Raw genomic sequence first — 21,825 nt, 5'->3', positions numbered from 1 at the left:
GCCATCTTGACTTGTTTACAGACTCTAACAGAAACTGTACTTTAAGATTACAGACTAAAGTAAAACTAAACCTTCTGGAGAGAGAAACGTTCTCCTAAACCACAACTTTAGCAATCATGTTCTGTGTAAACCAAAAATACAGATTTAGAATTACATTTTCTTTGGGTCCACAGATGGGATACCATGACAAGAGTTTTGGGAAACTACAACCTTTTAATGTGTTTTTACAGGTGAAACTGAAATATAAAATGGAGTCTTCAGTGTGAGGAGCATATACAGAGGAAAATGGGCACATTTTTCTTTAAGAGAAATGGGATGTAGAAAGGGCATTTATAAACATGCCACAGATATATAAAAACATCGTAAATTCAAATGTTGGGGGCTGGGGTGTGGGGTGTGGCTCAGTGGTACAGCACTTGCAGAGAAAGCACAAGACCCTGGGTTCGTTCAAACACCATCATTGTTCAAAAAAAAAGAATCAAAAACTCCCACAAAACTTGGGTTTCTTTTGACCACCACCCTCCTTCTCTCAACCTCTGTAAAAATAAATAATAAAGCTGGTTAGCTCTTCCATTTCCAACTCTTTTTCACTTTTGCTTGTTACTGATCTAATTAGAGAATTAGGTAAGGATACTCTTAGTGTAGCACAGTGACATACACCTATAATCCTAGCAACTTGGGAGGAGAAGGATCCCAAGTTTTAGGACAGACTCAGCAACTCTGCAAGACCCTCAGGAACTTAGCAAGACATTGTCTCAAAATAAAAAATAAAAAGGGCTTTGGATATAGCACCCAAACCAAAAACAAAAATTTTTTTCAATGCTTTTAGACTTATAATTCTAAGTCTAGTTCTTTGAGGACTAAACAAAAGGGGGTTCAACTAGCAGGTCAGATCAAAGACACTCTCTGTGGCATATTGTTCCCCATACATGGCAGTCCTTAACTTAAAAATTATTAGAATATGGCCATAAAAGAAGGGGAGTAAGGAAGAATATTATATTCAATATATTTCCAAGACAGAGTCTACTAATAAAGATCCAGGGCAAACAAAAGTGGAGGATTAAGGGAATCAAAGGAGTGCCAATATGCTCAAAAGACCAAATTCATCTATAAATTCTGCCCAACTAGTCAAGTTTCTTATTCAGCTCCTCCATATGGCATGGCAATTGAATGTAATATCCAATGTAATATTCATTTTGGAATTACTTGCCATGAACTTGGATACTAATGAAATTCAGAAACAAAAGGCCAGCCTTATTGTCATGAAAAATATAAAGATGCAGATTAGTGAGATAGAGAAAATTCTATTCTGACAGTGTGTATACAGTATTTATCACAGAACTCTGAAAATAAGTGATTACACTAAGCAGTAAAGGCCTCCTAATCCAACTCACCTGGACAAAAAAAATAAAGTGCTTGAAAGATGTATTAAGATGTGCTTCCTCCTGCAGCTGGATCACAGGATCAAAATGTTGGTGATAAATATGAGCATAAACCCTAAAAAGACGTTTAAGTATAGTCTTTGCCACAGACATAAAATTCTTTGGGAATGGAACACCTAGTAAAGGTAAGAGAACAAAGTAAATGGCAACATAAATGACCAAAACAAGGGTAAAAAGAATTAGCATTTATGAATTAATACTTTACATATCCATTATATTTTTGAGTTCTCATCATATCATAAATAAAAATTAATTCCACAGCATCTATGGAAAAAGAACTAATCTTCATTATAGCCTATTATGCCTCTAATATACCACCACTTCATCAAAACAAACTCCTAAGATGGTAGTCAGATTTTTTATTTTCTTAACATCAAGCCTCAATACATTTTGTGCTGAAAACAAGTAATGTATTTGCCAAATTCAGTTCTATTTAAAGTGCTTACATTTTATACTTTTTTCTTTAGAAATTACTTCATTACTACTCCAAGTCCATAATTGGTTCTAAAATTAACTAAATTCTGTTTAATTAGGCTTCTTGTTTTGTGAGTTAAAAAGTACTTTACAGCATTAAACAGATACAAAACAAGAAAAATACAAAATCCCTGGAAAGGAAAGGGAACCACTCCTTTTATACTATTAGTAGAAATGTAAATTGGTACAGCCATTATGGAAAACAGAAGATTCCTAAAGAAATTAAAAATAAAATTATCATATGCCTCAGTAATCTCACTTTTGTGTACACACCCAAAGGAAATAAAATTTTGAGTACCACCCAAAGGAAATAAAATAACTGTATTATAAAGATATCTGCAACCCTATGTTCACTGCATCATTATTCATAAAAGCCAAGATATGGAAACAACCTAAATGTCTGTCAATGGATGAATGGATAAAGCAACTGTGAGATACACATACCCAAGAACATTATTCAGCCTAAACAAAGGAGGAGATCCTGCCTCTTACATCCACAACATGGATGGACTTGGAGGACATTATGCTAAATGTACACCACACAAAAAGAAAAATATTTCATGACCTCACATATATTCGGAGTAGGGTAGGGAGGTAAAATAAAAATAAAATAAAAATAAAAAGTGGTAAAATGTTAAAAACTAAAAATCTAGATTAAGGAATTCTTTATTCCATTCTTGGTAGGATTTTTGCAGTTTTCCTAAATATCTAAAATTAGATAAAGTTTTCAAAATATGGGAGGTAAGAGATAAGATGGAGGCAATCATTCAAAATCATCGTGACAATATGTATTAAAATAATGCAGCCTTAAAAGTCGTTTTATTGTAAAAGCTCCAAAATGATTCTCATATTCAAAAATGTTTACACACTCTGGAACAGTAACTACTTACATGTAGTCTAAAAGTTGTTCTAACAATATTAGAAGAGCAAACTCTTAACTTTTTTCAGAAAAACAGTTCTAAAACATTTGAAAAGGTAAATATATATGAGCTATCTAGATGTGAACTCTTTCCATTTAAAAAGTCTGCCCTTTAAGACAAATATAAAAAAGCAAAAGTCACTCAAATTGACAATAAGCCAACCCCTCAAAACTTATTTTCTTCTCACACAGCTTGATTTCAACATCTGTTAAGATTTTGTACATCAGAAAGTGAAACTCCCTCTTTGCCACAAATACAATGTTAAACTGAACAGAAACATAAACTCTTTTCCCAAATAAACATAACTACTATAGATATTATTAGCTCCATTTTCTTTTTTTCCTATAATTTAAATCAGATTTTGTTACTATCCTCAATTACTCATCTTCTCATCATTGAAAATTATAGGAAGGCTTATATTACCTCAATGTTCATAACAACCATGGTGTGAAAAGGGTGTTCTTAAATGCACAAGATTAGAACTATTTTGGTAGACATAAAACTAATGTGGTTCCTAGAATATGATTAAGCCTTTATCTAGTATTTTCTTTTTTTTTTCTTTTTTTAAATTGATTTTATTTTTTAAAATACATGATAGTGGAATGCATTACAATTCTTATTACACATATAAAGCACAATTTTTCATATCTCTGTATATAAAGTATGTTCATGCCAATTCATGTCTTCATACATGTACTTTGGATAATGATGTCCATCACATTCCACCATCATTGCTAACCCCCTGCCTGCTCCCTTCCCTTCCCACCCCTCTGCCCTATCTAGAGTTCTTCTATAGAGAGCCTACATTTTGGGAGCAAATTTTTACTCCTCACACCATCAGATAGAGCACTAATCTCTAGGGAATATAAAGAACTCAAAAAGCTAAACACCAAAAAAACAACCCAATCAATAAATGGGCCAAGGACCTGAACAGACACTTCTCAGAAGAGGATATACAATCAATCAACAAATATATGAAAAAAATGTTCATCATCTCTAGGAATTAGAGAAATGCAAATCAAAACTACTCTAAGATTTCATCTCACTCCAGTCAGAATGGCAGCTATTAGCAACAACAATAAGTGTTGGCAAGGATGTGGGGAAAAGGCACACTCATACATTCCTGGTGGGACTGCAGATTGGTGCAGCCAATATGGAAAACAGTATGGAGATTCCTTGGAAAACTGGGAATGGAACTACCATTTGACCCAGCTAATCCTCTCCTTGGTCTATACCCAAAGGAGTTAAAAAAGCATACTATAGGGACACAGCCACATCAATGTTTATAGCAGCACAATTCACAATAGTTAAACTGTGGAGCCAACCTAGATGCCCTTCAGTAGATGAATAGTTTTTAAAAAAGTGGCATATATACACAATGGCATATTACTCAGCAATAAAAGAGAATAAAATCATGGCATTTGCAGGTAAATGGATGGAGTTGGAGAAGATAATGCTAAGTGAAGTTAGCCAATCCCCAAAAACAAATGCTGAATGTTATCTAGTATTTTCTACTGAAAGGATATTTGATCTTCATAATTCTCAAGAAAATAACACATACCACAATTTCCCAAAGCCCTTACTGATTATAAGTAAGTTCAATCATATTTTAATCTGGAGTGCCACTAAAATTTAGCAAATAAAATGAACCGATATACGTAACCTCTTTCAACTAATATGTATTTGAAGACACTAAGTTAAAGGGTGAAGAAAATCAATTTACATAGGATATCTTCCTTATGTTATGGCTGGGTTAACAAACTTTTGTGCCTCCTCTTGGGAACTCAATAAACACAGCCCTATAGAACTGTCCAACTGGATAGTGTAGGAAGAGTCAGGACAATACCAGAAACATAAGATTAGATAAATTATGACGGATCCCGATTGCATAAAATAATTATACCAATTTTTGATGGAAATAATGTCTCATCATCCAACTGGTCCTGGACCCAAGTCATCAGGTAATCAATATACTTTGGTGCAGAGCATTTGATAGGTTTCTTTATATTTGTTCCATCTGCCCAATGATACTCATATCTGCAATGGAAAGATAAAAACACATACATAAAGCACATATTTTCATATTTATATCTGTGTATATTATTAATTTATGCATAAGCATGTATTAAGCAGTGTTTCTCCAAATAAAGTGCATTTTTCAATTGCCTGTGGACTATTCTGTATTTACCACAGTTCAAACTAAGCAGAGCACATAAAACTCACTCTTTGTTTACACACTTTTAGAAACATGTATGAATTTTCTTACACAGGTTTCCTTCACACAAAGTAGAATTCTACATTACAGTAGAAAAACTGTATCATATTAATTTCAAGTAATGAAATAGAAGAAGCCATCAAAAGCCTACCGACTAAGAAAAGCTCAGGACTAGACGGGTACTCAGCAAGTTCTACAAGACCTTCAAAGAAGAATTAACACCAAATTATTCCATGAAACAGGAAAGGAGGGAACCCTTCCAAACTCATTCTGTGAGGCTAGTATCACCCAGATACCAAATCTAGACAAAGACACATCACAGAAAGAAAATTTCAGACCAATATCCCTAATGAACATAGATGTCAATATTCTCAATTAAATTCTGGCAAATCGCATACAAAAATATATTAAAAAGATAGTGCACCATGATCAAGTGGGGTTCATGCCAGGGATGCAAGGTTGGTTCAACATACAGAAATCAATAAACGTAATACATCAATCAATAGACTTAAAGACAAGAATAATATGATTATCTCAATAGATGCAGAAAAAGCATTTGACAAAATACAGTACCCCTTCATGTTCAAAACACTAGAAAAACTAGGGAAGTAGGAACATACCTCAACATTATAAAAGCTATCTATGCTAAGCCCAAGGCCAACATCATTCTAAATGGAGAAAAACTGAAAGCATTGCCACTAAAAACTGGAACAAGACAGGTATGCCCTCTTTCACCACTTCTTTTCAACATAGTCCTGGAAACTCTAGCCAGAGCAATCAGACAGATGAAAGAAATTAAAGGGACACAATAGGAAAAGAACTCAATCTATCACCATTTGCTGATGATATGATTCTATATTTAGAAAATCCAAAAAATTCCACCAGAAAATGTCTAGAACTAACAAATGAATTCTTCTAGTAGCAGGATATAAAATCAATACCCATAAATCAAATGCATTTCTATACATAAATGATAAATCCACTGCAAGAAAAATTAGGAAATTAGCCTTAAAAAAAAAAAAAAAAAAAAACACTTGGGAACCAGCCTAACAAAAGAGGTAAAAGACCTCTACAATGAAAGCTATAGAATACTAAAGAAAGAATTCAGGAAGATCTTAGAGATGGAAAGATCTCCCATGCTCTTAGATAAACAGAATTAATATTGTCAAAATGGCCATTCTACCAAAACTGATTTAATGTAATTCCTATTAAAATCCAAATGACATTCTTCTCAGAACTAGAACAAGCAATCATGAAATTTATTTGGAAAATTAAGAGACCCAGAGCTGCGCATGGCGGCACACGCCTGTAATCCCAGTGGCTCAGGAGGCTGAGACAGGAGAATCTCGAGTTCAAAGCCAGACTCAGCAAAATCAAGGTGCTTAGCAACTCAGTGAGACCCTGTCTCTAAATAAAAAATAGAGCTGGTATGTGGCTCAGTGTTTGAGTGCCCCTGAGTTCAATCCCTGGTACAAAAAAAAAAAAAAAAAAAGAAAGAAAATTAAGAGTCTCAGAATAGCCAAAGCAATCCTTAGCAAGAAGAGTAAAACAGTATTAGATCTTAAACTATACTACAGAGTAATAGTAACAAAAACAGTATGATATTGCACGGAAATAGACATGTAGACTAATGGTACAAAATAGAAAACAGACAAACCCACATAAATACGGTTATCTCATACTAGACAAAGGCACCAAAAACATACATTGGAGAACAGATAGCCTATCCAACAAATGGTGCTGGGAAAACTAGAAATCCATAGGTAGCAAAATGAAATTAAACCTCTCTCTCACTCTGCACAAAAATCAATTCAAAGTGGATCAAACTGGTACAACCACTCTGGAAAGCAGTATGGAGATTCCTCAGAAAATTTGAAATGGAACCACCATTTAACCCAGCTGCCCACTCCTTGATTTACACCCAAAGGACTTAAAATCAGCATACCACAGTGACACAGCCACATCAATGTTTATAGCAGCTCAATTCACAATAGCTAAACCATGGAACCAACCTAGATGCCCCTCAACAGGTAAATGTATAAAGAAAATATGGTAGATATACACAATGAAATATTAGCCTTAAATAAGAATGAAATTATAGTATTTGCAGGTAAAGGGATGGAACTAGTGAATATCATGCTAAGTGAAATAAGCCAATCCCTAAAAAACCAATGACCAAATATTTTATCTGACCAGTGGATGCTGATCCATAGTTGGTAGGTGGCATAGGGAAGAATGAAGGAACTTTGGATTGTGCAGAGGGGAGTAAGAGGAGTGGGTAGGGGAAGAGCTGTGGGGATTGGAAAGACAGTGAAATAACACAGACATTATTACCCTATATACATAATATGATTACACTATTGGTGTGACTGCACCACATACAGCAAGAGGAATGAGAAGTTGTGCTCCATTTGTATACAATGTTTCAAAATGCATTCTACTGTCATGTATAAATAATTAGAAAAAATAAATTTCTACTGTTTTAAAAAAACTATCATAACTCAGTGTTATGATGATCATCTTTGAATTTTATGGTTTTCTTCCTTAAAAAACATTTCTCCTGTGCAGTATAATTCTTTTTACTTGACACTTTAAATTTTGAGTTGAAGATAAACACAGAACTCCAAAGTAAGATTAAGAATAAAGAAAATGACTTGATATCTGAGTACATTTGGCTGAAAAGTTAAATATGGCTTTAAAGAAAACTGGCAACTCAAAGAAAGACGTTCACAGGTTTTGGGTATTATCAGAAACTTACATTCCAATTTAACTATTAATGTGCACCTATTATGTGAAAAGACACAAAATTAAGAACAAGAGTCACTAAAAAGATTCTTTTCCTACTTCCAAGGAGAACAGTTTACTAGAAAGACAGACCTGCAAATGAACAAGTAAAAACAATATGGTATGAACCCTAACACTGTGTGTGTGTGTGTGTTTCTTTTACAGACACACACACACACAACCTGAATTTTAACATAAGAAATAATCATACAGTCAACACTACAAATATAAATCTCTCTAAACTGAACCTAGCATTTAGATTTTTAGCTTCCAAAAGTTACCTCTGTTGCTTCAATCTTCAAAGCAACACTGTGCTTTCTAACCTTGTTCCCAGAGTTTGGACTGACTGATATGTCTGAGAATCTAGCAAAAAAGAAGAAGAAAAAAGGCAGAATACTACAGAGTATTTTAAATGATAAGAATTATGTTGAGATGGAATAAATTAAATACTTTCTATATAATCACAACTACTTGTTACTGAACAATAATCTAAAACAAGATGTGTCTGAATACACACTTTTTGGGAGGATCTATTGCCAACAATTAGACGACAAGAATGACTGTCAAGGGCTGGGGTTGTGGCTCAATGGTAGAGCACTTGCCTAGCATGTGTGAGGCATGGGTTTGATCCTCAATACCATAAATAAATAAATAATAAATAAATAAACAAACAAGCAAAAAAGCAAATAAACAGAACAAAGGTTTAAAAAAAAAATGACTATCAAGTCCATTTGGAAGGTCTCCAAGGAGAGAGTTCCCAACAGTCTTGGGACCTTGTTGCAATGATTAATCACTTTCACAGTTAAGGGAATCTTGCTATTATAAAATTAAAGTGCTTAGTGTGATTTAAGCTTATTTCTTCTTCTTTGATCCTCTTAGGAGACAGATGGTAAATGGCAGAACTTTAAGCCATCCTTATTCTTCACTTAGAGAAGGGGACTTCATCCATGTTTTCTCCTTTAAGATAGCATAACATCTTTATTGTTCCTTTACAACATGTTTTTCTTTTTTATCTTTTTAAGTTTTCAGGTATTTTGTGTTCACTTTTAAATATAAAAATCAAAAGAACACATAGTTAATCAAAAAATCATACTAAATATTTTAAATTTAAAAAAATAATTAAAACTTTAAATATCATAAGGCTTTCTGAAAAATAAGACAACTCTATGTTGCTCACACCTATCGTTTACAACTGATTCCTTTATCTTCTCTTTTTCTTTTGTTATGTTTTTTTTTTTTTTTTTTTTTAACATTTTTTTTTTTTTTTTTTTAGAGAGTGAGAGAGGAGAGAGAGAGAGAGTGAGAATTTTTTTTTAATATTTATTTTTCAGTTCTCGGCGGACACAACATCTTTGTTGGTATGTGGTGCTGAGGATCGAACCCGGGCCGCACGCATGCCAGGCGAGCGTGCTACCGCTTGAGCCACATCCCCAGCCCTTCTTTTGTTATGTTTATATTTAAGATGACTTCCTTCATTTTGTAGCTATCTTACCCCATCCATTGTTTTTATTCCATCTTTGACAATCTTCTTTTAAATTTTTGTTATGACTATACAAACCTGTAAACTATACCATTTCTTTTTAAATAATAATAATAAACAGAAAGTGAGAACCAAGTCCTATGAGGCATTGTTTAATACTACTTTGGAAGAGGCCAGTGCCAAGTACAGATTGAGCATACCTAATCCAAAATCTATAAAGCTACAAAATTAGAAATCTTTTGAGTGCAGATAAGATGCCAAAAGAGAAAAGTTCCACACTTGACCTCATGCTCATGATAAGCTGCAGTTAAAATGTAGATGTGCTAAAAATATTGCCTAAAATTACCTTCAGGTTATGTATATAAGGAGTATGTAAAACATAAATAAATCCCATGTCTAAACTTGAGTTCTATCCCTGAAATATTTCTATGTGTATGCAAATATTCCAAAATCAAAAACAATCCTAAAGTCCTCTGGTTTCAAGTGTTTCAGGTAAGGGATACTTCTTCTTGGTACAGTCTTGCCTCTGCCAATAAAGAACCTTGACAACAACTAGGTCTTCTTAGCATTATCACTAGCGAAAAGTCCAGTGTCCAAAAAAAAAAAAAAAAAAGGAAAAAGGAAGAGAGAGAGGGAGACAGACAGGCTTGAAGGAAGGCAGACAGTAACACACACACACACACACACACACACACACACAAGCAGAAACAAACACAGCTCTCAAATAAAGGAACATGGTGTTTTCAATGCATAGTTAACTACATAACAACACAATTAAAAATATCTGTTTTCACAAGTAAAACTTAAAACATCCTAAGTAAACACCAATAATATTAACCAGAATTAAGATGTACTAAAAGGGATTTCATTTTTTTAATACCTTTTTTATTTTTTTAGGTGTAGATGGACACAACACAATACTTTATTTAATGCTGAGGATCAAATCCAGGCCCCACCCATGCTAGGCAGCACTCTATTGCTGAGCCACAATCCCAGCCCCAAGGGATTTCATTTTTAAACAACTTTTTTCCTTTAAGAAAACCTCCTAAAATAACAAGTAACAGAAATTCATTTTGTCTTTGATGAAACTAGGAAACACCTGTATCTCTGAACCACAGTATTTAAAAACAAAGAACTACATAATTCACATAAATTCAAATATGGTGAAGGATCCCCAAGAGAGACACCTGCAACAACAAAGTCCACAGACCACGATTCTCCAAAGTCAACAGTCCTGAGGGTTGAAAACCACAGAACAAAACTCTATAGGAAGAGGTCTATAGGAAGCAAGGAATTGAAAGGCACTGAATTTTTAATAACTGCAGCTACTTATCTCTGTGGGCTAGAAAGAAGTAAAAGTTCAGCTTTGTGCCCTTTCCAGTGTCATCTTCCTTTCTCTTTACTAAGAATTTAGCTTATATTTAACATCCTTATATGTTAGCACAATTCCTTTCCTGAGCTCTAATATCTCTGTTCTGAGCTCTTCAGTCATCTGACTATATTCTTTACATTCATGACAATGTATGGGGCAATATTCTTGCGATGAATATTGTGGTATGAAGTAAAACATATAATATATGAAGGGCCTTACATATAGGTATCACTAAATAGTAGCTGCCATTGTTGTTATTAGCACTGTTTCATTCTCCAGCACCACATTAAATTAAAAAAAAAAAAAACTAAATAAACAAAATAAAGGTATTAGGTCCATCTACAACTAAAAATATTTTTAAAAAAGAACAAGGCTAAGCTGGGAGCTGTGGTGTACTCCTGTAATTCCAGCAGCCCTGGAGGATGAGGCAAGAGGATTACGAGTTCAAAGCAAACCACAGCAACTTAGTGAGGCCCTAAAAAACTCAGCAAGACCCTGAATAAATTCTTCTTCTTCTGTTTGTTTTTGTTTTTTTTTTTAATTTAAGCAGCAAGTCCCTAAATAAATACAATACAGGGAGGATCATAAAGCTCAAGCTATGGAATCTGGCTTGATAAAATAGTCATTAGCAAACCACTGAAGGAGTTGCTAAGTAGAGAAAATATATAATCAGAAGCTTTGTTCTTATCTAAAAACTATAAATAAAATGAGAACTAATCATTAACCATGTCTTACTTTGGTCCAGCTGACATCACTGGACAACTCTCCTCTGTACAGAAGTCTGTGATGGTTCCGTAAAGCATGTTGATCTGATTGAAGAAATCCACAGCTGAAAAGTATATAGCAATTATAAGTAAAATATAATGGTTACAATTAAATTTTTATTTTATTTAAGCATAATCTTAACTTTATCTGTGCTCTTTTCCCCACAAAGAACAACTAACACAAAGCACACCCAGAAGCTCCAATATCTGGCTATGCTGAAATCGGGAGCCTGTGTTCATCAAGTGATTCCATTTAATAGAGCAAAAGTGTCAACAGAGTGGGGAAAATTCTTTGCAACACATACAAACAACAAAAATCTTTTATCTAGAATACACAAAGAACTCCTATAGATGAGTAAGATAAAGAAAACAGGGCTGGGGGTGTGTCTTTAGTGATAGAGCACTTGTCTGGCATGTGTGAGGCTTTGGGTTCAATCCCAAGCACAGAAAATAAAGAAGGAAGGAAGGTAGGAAGAAAGGAGGAAGGAGAGGGAACAGAGGGAGGGAGGGAGGACAGACACACTAGAAAATGTGAAACAGCCTAAACTGTCACTTCACAAAAGAAATTTCTTTTTTTTAAACCTAATCCCTTTATGCTAATTGATTTTATTTTTTTTAAATATTTATTTATTTTAGTTTTCAGCAGACACATCATCTTTGTTTGTATGTGGTGCTGAGGATCGAACCCGGGCCGCACGCATGCCAGGCGAACGCGCTACCCTCTTGAGCCACATCCCCAGCCCCCAAAAGAAATTTCTTGCAAGTCAAATACCCTATGAAAATATGTTGGCAAAAAACATGAAAACTGCAAATTTAAATGATAGTGGAATGTTATTCAACAGATCCTCAAAATGTTAAAATGTATTTAAAAAAGCAAAGAACCAAGACCATTCACACATTCCTAAAGAATCAGAAGGTGTATATCAAGACTTATAAAACACAATGAATAGTGTGACCTTAGTAAAATGAGGAAACAGAATAGAAAAATCAGAAACAAATGCAAGCACAGATGAAACGCTTGATTTACAACAAAGCCATCACGGTAGAACAGTAGGCAAAGACAATCTTTTCATAAATATTTGAGTCAATTAATTATTGCTATGGAAAAAAATTTAAATTAAAACTTCATTCTTCATTCACAACATACCCAAAAAGTAGTTCGAAGTGGACTATATTTCTCAATGTGAAAGATGAGACAATGAAATTTAAAAGAGTAAAAAGAGGGGGCTGGGGCTAAAGCTCAGTGGTAGAGTACTTGCCTACCACGTGTAAGGCGCCAGGTTTGATCCTTAGCACCACATAAAAATAAATAAAGACATACTGTCCATCTACAACTACAAAAAAAAAAAAGAAAAGAAAAAAAAAAAGAGGATGAAAACATATGTCCATGATCTTTGGTGAGTACTTTTTTATCTTTTGTAGTACGGGCAACTGAAGCCAGGTGTGTTCTTCTGCTAAGCTACATCCTCAGCCTTTTTTATTTATTAGGATCTCTGCTAAGTTGCTGAGGCTGACCTTAAACTTTCAACTGTCCCATCTCAGCACCATAAGTTGCTGGGCCTAGATGTGTACAAACACACCTAGCTATGACACGGATATATGGAAGAGCAACAAGCTAATCACAAAGGAATAGTTTTTATATTCATAGTTTTCATAACTTAAGCAGACTGAATCCTAGGTTTTTCACATTTTTGATGCTATTGATAATTTTTATATTCACCTCAAACACCTTATTAAATTTACCTGTTAGTAAGAATAACCATGGTATAGTATTAACAATCATGTTTTTTTTTTAATTTTCAACATATATATCCACAATGGCTATTAATGAAAAAAGTCTTTCTTCCTTTTCAGTCATTACTATTACTATTTTACTATTTTATTCTTTTTCCTGGCTGAGTCTGTTAAGTGGTTATGTTGGATAGCCTTGACCCTTTTCTAACCTGAGGAAAAATTTCAACATTTCACTATTATGATGTTATTTGCAACTCTTTTTGCACAGATAGGCTTTATCAAAAGAAATTCTCAGCAGGGCACAGTGGTACATGCCTGTAATCCCAGCTACTCTGGAGGCAGAGGGAAGAGGATAAAAATGTTAAGGCCAGCCCTCACAACTCAGTGAGACCCTGTTCAAACTAAAAATTTTTTAACAAGGGTTGGGAAACTGGATGGGGCTATAGCTCAGTGGTAAAGTGCTTGCCTCGTATGTGTGAGGCACTGAGTTCGATCCTCAGCAACACATAAAAATAAATAAAGATATTGTGTGTCCATCTACAATGAAAAAATAGGGTTGGGAATGTAGCTTAGCAATTACCTTTCTTGTACTAGGCTAGAGCACTTGTCTGGCATGGGAGAGAACCTGGGTTCAATTCCCAGGACCAACAAAAAGAAAAGGTAAGCTTTCATCCATTACTTCCTTGATACATTTTTTTAAAATTATATTCACATATAAATATGTCACAATGAATACCATTATTATGTATAATTATAATGTACCAATTTAAATTATTTTTTTAAAGATAAATAATAAATTGATTCTGGATTTTATGAAATACTTTTTAGACATGTATTGACATGATCATGTTTTCTTCCTCCTTGATTTTAGTTAATGTGATGAATTACAATGACTGGTTTTCAAATGTTAAACCAAACTCTGTAATTCTACATAAACTTAACTTTGTCACAATATGTTATACTTATTAAATATTATTACACTGAATTTGCTAATATTTCATTAGAATTTTTACAATTAAGGTTATTCCCTAAGTTAAATGACCTAGTTTCCTTTCTTTTACTGTCCTGGTAAAAGCTTATAAAATTAACATTGTTTCCATTCTCTATGAGAGCCAAAGGCTTGTTATTCTTTCCTTAAATGTTTAATGGAAATCTCTACTTTGAGAAGGCTTTCAATTAGATTACCATTTAAAAAAAATACAAAATTATTCAGATTTTTAATCCTACTATTAACTTTAAGTTGAATTTTTACAGAAATATTTCCATTTCAATTAAATTATTTATATTTATGGCCCCTTATTCACAATATTCTTTTATTAATTTTAGGCTATGAAAGATCTTTAGTGATAGCCAATTTCAGTAATGAAAAAGTGACTATTTGCTGCTCTCAATTTTCTTGATGATAAGTCTTACCAAGAATTATAAATTTCATTAGACTTTAAAAAAAGTTTTTTTAGTTGTTGTTGGACACAATACCTTTATTTTATTTATTTATTTTTATGTGGTCCTGAGGATCAAACCCAGGGCCTCGAATGAGCTAGGTGAACGCTCTACCACTGAGCCACAACCCCAGCCCCTCAATAGACTTTTGGAAGACTCAATACATGTTTTTTTGCTTTGTTCATTTTCTTCATTGTATGGTTTCTATTTTATTAATTTCTTATCTTTACTAATAATTTACTGCCTTTGAATTTAATTTGCTGTTGTTTTTCTAACCTCTGATGCTTAATTCATTAAATTTAAATGTTTTCTTTTCCTAATATGTGTATGTAAGGCTCTAAATTTCTCTCTCACATGGCTTTAGCTATTATCCATAAGGTTCCATCTAAAATATATTTATAGTTGTGCGTGGTGGTGCACGCCTATAATCCTAACAGCTAAGGAGACTGAGGAAAGAGATTAGAAATTCAAAACCAGCCTCAGTAAGGCCCTAAGCAACTTAGCGAGATCCTGACTCAAAATAAAAAATTTTTTAAAAAGGGTTGATAATGTGGCTCAGTGGTAAAACACAGCTCTAAGTTCAATTCCTAGTACCAAAAAGAAGAAATAGCTAAATAAATTAATAAAACATATCTATTATTATATTTCAGTACAAAAATTTTCTAATTCTTCATTGGTATTTACTCTTTCCAAACATACAGATTTGCCAGTTTTTTGTTATTAGTTTCCAGTGAAATTCCACTGTGATCAAAGAAATGTACTGATTTTTCAAAATGTGCATGAATTATGATCTTAGGTTTAGATCATGTATCCTTCAGGTCAAGTTTGCTAAACTTGTTGCTCAAATTTTTCTAATTCCTTACTGATTTTTTTCAGTGGGGGGGGAAGGTGCTGTGATTAAACACAGGGCACTCTACCATTGAGCTATATCCCCAGCCTTTTTTGTTTTGAAATAGGGTCTTGCTAAGTTGCTGAAGGTCTTGCTATGTTATCAAGGCTGTCCTTGAACTTATGTGATCCTCCAGTCACTGGAATTACAGGAATTGCCCCATTACACCCAGCTTTTACATTTTCTACATTTCCATTGGTTACTGAAAGAGGAATGCTAAAATTTCTCATTATGAATATGGATTTGTCCACTCCTCCTTTTAATTCAGTCAACTGATTTTAATATTTTTAAATTTTTTTTAGTTGTAAATGGACACAATACATTTATTTAATTTATTTATTTTTATGTGGTGCTGAGGATCAAACCAGTGCATCACATGTGTTAGGTGAGTGCTCCACCACTGAGCCACAACCCCAGCCCCTGAGGTGTTATTAGAGACATATAATTTCAAATTTTATATATTCTTTGTAAAGTGAATCATTTACTATTTTTAAATCTCCCTCTTTTACTGTTTTTTGTTTTAAAGTCTACTTTATCTGAAATAATTGTCAGCCATCTTTGTATTAATGTTTCAACCATTTCATATATGTATAAAACATGCCTTTTGAAAGCAGCAAATTTGTTCTGATTTATAACCTCCTTGACATTATTACTGCCCTTTTTACTTTTTTCCATGTGGGGGATCATACCCAAGGCCTCATATATGTATGCTAGGCAAACACTCTACCACTGTCTTTTTTTTTTTTTTTTTTTTTTTTAGCATTAGGTGGACACAGTATCTTTATTTTTATGTGGTGCTGAGGATAGAACCCAGGGCCTCATGCATGCTAGGCGAGCATTCTACCACTGAGCCACAACACCAGCCCATACCACTGTCTTTTTATTGGAATTTTTTCTTTATACTTAATATAATTACTAATATTTTAATTTCGAACTACTGTCTTAATATCTGCTATTTTTTTTACTTATGATTATTTTCTTTCCTATGCTCTTTATAGAATTTTTTTCCTCTATTAGCTGTGTTAATTATCCATTCATTTACTATTATTTTAATCCTACCCCTATAGCAGAGTATGATCATTGGCCAAATCTAGCATTCTGATTTTGTAAATAATTTTATTGGAATACAGTCACACCCATTCAGTTACATATGTGTATGATAACCTTTTCCCTGCAGCATCAGAGCTGAATAGTTGCAAGAGAGTTCCTAGGCAGGCTAAAATATTAACTGTTTGAATTTTTACAGAAAGATTGTTAACCCTGGCCCTAGAGCTTAGAGCAAGCATTCTTGGTTTGACAAAAACTCAAAAAAAAAAAAGTTAAAATTTCTACCTCTTGCCAAACAATGTACAGCCCTACAAGTCCTAAAAAATATGCTGGCCTCTAAGAATACAGTGAGGAATAAAACTGACTCTATTCCTTGTCCTATTGAGTTTACAGTGTATAGTAAAGAGATATCACTTGAGTTTTTCATAAAGGAGTATAAATTATGGAAGCAAACAGCTTCCCCTCAGTGTGTCCCTTCTTTGATACAAAGCAATCAGTAAAGACTTGCTGCAAATTAACTCAAAGAAAGCATAAAGAATGTTCCAATAACCTACATCTTTTCCAGCCAGACTTCAATAATCTATTGCCTGTACTCCTAGGATAATATCTCTTTTCAAATATCTCAGGCAGAAAAAAAGCATTTACTCATATGTTTAATGACAAACACTGAACATGGTGACTTAACTCAGCCTCTGTTCCCTCTTACTTATATAATTCTAAGATCTTTGTCATATTATTAATTTTACATGAACAGCATCATGCTTTTTAAACCCAGACTTTCTAGAGCAGCCAAAGGAAAAGGTGACTTTAAAAAAAAAAAAATCTAACTTAGGGCTGGGGTTGTGGCTCAGTGGTAAAGCACTTAACTCACACATGTGAAATACTGGGTTCGATCCTCAGCACCACATAAAAAAGAAATCCAACTTAAATATTGAAGAAAGTAGAGCAGGACTATTACACTAAAATTCTAAGAGTTTTTTTTTTTTCCCCTGCTCTATTCCTCCATATGCCAAGATCTACTAAGTAATAGCAAATTATTACTCTGTAATAGTAATTTTTAAATTCTCCTCCACGTGAATAGAGAAGAATTCATGGCTTTTGAAATAAGACAGACAGGTTTGAGTCCAACTCCTATACTTACAGTTGAGTTACTTAATCTCCCTGAACCTCAATTACTTACCTTCAAAATTGGATGAATCATAGAGTACTAAAAAATAGTGTTAGTTTCCTCCCAAACCAAGATTTGGCCTCAGAATTCTGTGACAAATAATTTATTTATAATTTATGCACCTTGCTTTTCCCAGAACACTGAACCTTCTTCCTATCTTCTTTAAAAATTATCATTCCCTTTTCTTTCTACTAGCAGAATTTTCAAATCAGGCTCTGGTTTCTGATTCTTAGACTAGCCATTAAATTTGTAAAAATTTCCCATCTCTTACCATTTATCTTCATTTGACAAATGTACTGAAGTCAAAAGGCCATTAAGATGTCAATCTTATCAACAATTCCCTTTACTATGCACTCAAAATGTTTACTTAATCACTGTCAATGAATGAGTGGAAATACCTCTTCAGTCTCAAACCCTGGTAACCCAATCAAGCATAATTTCAGAGGATTAGTATTAATAAGGAAAATGTTAGAGTCCAATATTTCAATCAAATACTGTATTTACAAAACAGAATTGTGTTCTAAGCAGATGTTCTAATGTATTAGTCCAAAGTAATTTTTGTCGAGCTAGAACAGAAGTGTGGAATATCTGTGAAATTTTAAAAGTTTGAATCAAAGTTCTAGACATTTCAATACTATAGATAATTGTGACAACTGAGACAAAGAGACAATACAGACAGAAAATGATTATTTGCCTTTATCCTTAAAAGTGGGAATCTTTTATACAGAAGTTCTATGTACCCATCCTTGCATTTTAAAAATTAGTAAGTGAACTCTCAAATAAATGGTACAAAGGCCCCAATGTACAAAAAAAGAATGTATACATATTGGAAATTTATTCTGAATATCATCTGTGATCACATTATAATAATATAGTTCTTATCCAAATGTTGTTGCAATAAGGTTTTAAGACATGCCAATAAAATACCTGTTTCCTATATGTTATTAATTAGTGGCAGCATAATATATAAATAACATGACATTTTAAATTATATTAAGATACCATTAATTATTATAAGAAAAATAGTGTTTTACTTTTCCTTAATTAAAGCCTGGACATTGGCTGGGGGAGTGGCTCAGGGTACAGCGCTAGTACTGAGTTTAATACCCCAGCACCAAACGCCCCCCACCAAAAGTAAATAAATTAAATAAATAAGGCCTAAACATTCAGTGTATGCTTTTAACTAAATCTCATTTTATTTTTACTCAATTCACATAAATTTTCTTCAATTATAAAAACTATTTCACTAATGCTAAAAAACCCTGGACCTTTTAATCCCCAATTCTCTCTGGTTTAATTCCCAAGAGTATATTTACTTTTTATTTACATGTTTTTTTCTTCCTAGAACTTAAGAATATCTTATACTAATTTCACAATATCACTACTGGACTATAATCAAAATAAGTACAGGCTACATGCCTATAATGCCAACAACTCCAGAGGCTGAGGTGAAAAAATTGCAAATTCAACGCTAGTCTCAGCAACTTAGCAATTCTGTCTCAAAATAAAAAATAAAAAAGGTGCCTGGCATAGTTGCACACACCTGTAATCCCAGTGGCTCAGGAGGCTGCAGCAGGAGGATCATAAGTTTGAGGATATCCTCAGTAACTTAGCAAGGCCCTAAGTGACTTAGCAAGACCTTGTCTCAAAATAAAAAATAAAAAGGGCTGGGATGTAGCTCAGTAGTTAAGCATCCCTGGGTTTAATCCCTGATACCAAAAATCAATAAATAATTTTTAAAAGACTGGGGTTAAATGGGGCTGGGGTTGTTGCTCAGTGGTAGAATGCTTGCCTAGATGTATGAGGCCCTAGGTTCAGATCTTAGTACCACATATAAATAAATAAAATAAAGGTACATTTACAACTAAAATAAACATATCTTAAAAAAAGGGAAGTGGCTGGGGGTAGAGCAACCTGGGTTAATCCCCAATAACACAAACATACCAAAAAAAGGTGGGGGAGGAAAAAAATAAGTAGAATTTAGTCAAGACAACAGTATGCTACTGAGGGAAGAAATTTACCATAATGATTAAAGTATAGGCTATGAAATTCTAGAGATACATATTTTAACTCTACCATTTAACAGATTGCTAACTAGAGCTTAGAATAGATAGTACTTCAATATTCACCTGCAGTGAGGCTTAAAACCTAATTCAGAGTCTACTGAGAAATAGAGAGGCTACTTACTGTTAACTGCAACCCATTCATTTAGATCTTCCCCCTCAGGAAGCATGACAGCCATTCTGAGGTTGCCACTGCCAAGTGTGGCTTCTGCATGCTTTAAGAGCTCATACTGGTGAGACCCCTCTGGGATGTTCTTCTTTGGTTTAAAAGTTTTGGAAGAGCGACTACCACTATGAAAAGAAAAAAAGAAAGAAAAAAAGACACTTCAATATTCAAGGCAAGACCTTCAATACAGTCTAGTACCCTGTATTACTGGACAAAAATAATAGAGGTTGCCGGGCACAGTGGCGCACATCTATAATCCCAGCAACTTGGGAGGCTGAGAAAGGAGGATCGAAAGTTCAAACTAGCCTCAGCAAAAGCAAGGAGCTAAGCAACTCAGTGAGACCCTGTCTCTAAATAAAATATAATACAGGGCTGGGGATATGGCTCAGTGGTTGAGTGCCCCTGAGTTCAATCCCTGGTACCAAAAAGAAAGTGATCTTAAACATCCACATCCACAAATTAACAGCAAATATCCCTTAGCTTCCCTCCCCACTCAGCATTAGACCTAAACTTATATCAGCCACATTAAATAATGGCAATAAAACTGCTGTAAATAATATGTTCTCTACTTAAAATAGCAACAAATTTTCTCTACATTCCATAATCTAACTCCCAAGGAGGAAAAGACCTTTTAACTACAACTCAGCTACTCACAATAAATTAGTGACTCAGGATTACAGACTGCAATCTATAAAAACAGAAAAAGTACTTCCATGATAATCTGTACTCGTTTTATTCCTTTTTCATCTCCAATTCTCTCATTCTAATACAAATTTGTTTCCTTCTTATAAGAAGCATAAATATGCAATTTTATATCAATAAAACACAAAAATTCTAGAGCAAAGAAAAAAAGCTAAATATTTTTCTACCCAACTATAGAAAGCATCAGCCACCATCTTAATGCAGAGCTCTGGCTAAAGGGTTAAGTAACTAAATATCAGTATGGCTTGTTTGCTCAAATTTCTGAATGTGTATCTAGACACACACATAGTGCATGTATGTATACATATACATAGAATCGGCACATCATATCCATGGTTTCTGCATCTGTGAATTTAACCAAACAATTGAAAATACTTGAGGGGCTGGGGTTGTGGCTCAGTGGTAGAGCGCTCGCCTCTCACATGTGAGACCCTGGGTTCGAGCCTCAGCACCACATAAAAATAAATAAGTGAAATAAAGGTATTAAAAGAAAGAAAAGAAAAAAGAAAATACTTGAGAAAAATTCCATCTGTACTGAACATGTAAAGACACATTTTTTTGCCATTATTATCTAAACAACACAGCATAACAGTTATTTACACAGCACTTACATTGTATCAGATATTATAAATACTCTAGAGATTAAAGTATATTAGGCTGGGGTTGTAGCTCAGTGGTAGAGTGCTTGCCTGGTAGAGTGCATGTGTGAGGCACTGGGTTCACTCCTCAGCACCACACATACAAAATAAATAAAAACTAATATTATTTTTTTAAAAAGTATATATGTGGATGTAGACAGGTTATATGCAAATATTATACCATTTTAATAAAAGAAACTTAACCATCTGCAATTTTGTATCTGAGAGGGATCCTGGGCCCAATCTTAATGGATACCAAGGGATATATAAATATAATTAAGCCTTCCAAGCTTGAGGCTTATTTCATCTTCCTCCTCGTTCTCTCCTTTCATCAAATTTAGTATGAAAAACCCTAAATTTAGTTAGTTAATTTATATAAACAAATGTACTTCACCAGTCCATTTTATAAAAGATACTTTACTAATTTATGTGTGATCAATTACAAAAAAAATCTTTCCTATGACTAATGTGATATAAACCTTAACTGTACTCCCTTTAATTAACTCACCACTTGGATGGCTTGGATC

The 21,825-nt window shown here is 33.8% G+C and overlaps 1 protein-coding gene across 4 annotated transcripts in view; it reads right to left on the bottom strand.

The window, feature by feature from the left end:
• MOB1B (MOB kinase activator 1B) overlaps nucleotides 1-21,825 on the bottom strand; it is a 73,032-nt gene that overhangs the window by 8,118 nt on the left and 43,089 nt on the right. For 3 of the 4 annotated variants that reach the window (XM_081303961.1, XM_081303962.1, XM_081303964.1), the window contains 4 exons: nucleotides 19,917-20,083; nucleotides 11,423-11,516; nucleotides 4,740-4,873; nucleotides 1,395-1,558 (listed from right to left, as the gene is read on the bottom strand). In XM_081303961.1, the coding sequence (XP_081160087.1) occupies nucleotides 1,395-1,558; nucleotides 4,740-4,873; nucleotides 11,423-11,516; nucleotides 19,917-20,083 (559 nt within the window). Of the gene's footprint in view, nucleotides 1-1,390; nucleotides 1,559-4,739; nucleotides 4,874-11,422; nucleotides 11,517-19,916; nucleotides 20,084-21,825 lie in introns of all 4 variants that reach the window. The other variant, XM_081303963.1, reaches the window with a different exon arrangement.

This window comes from Spermophilus citellus, assembly GCF_964194105.1.
Source record: "Spermophilus citellus genome assembly, chromosome: 8".
NCBI lineage: Eukaryota > Metazoa > Chordata > Mammalia > Rodentia > Sciuridae > Spermophilus > Spermophilus citellus.
Note: the sequence above shows the minus strand (reverse complement) of the source record. Positions and strands in the feature narration are given on the sequence as shown.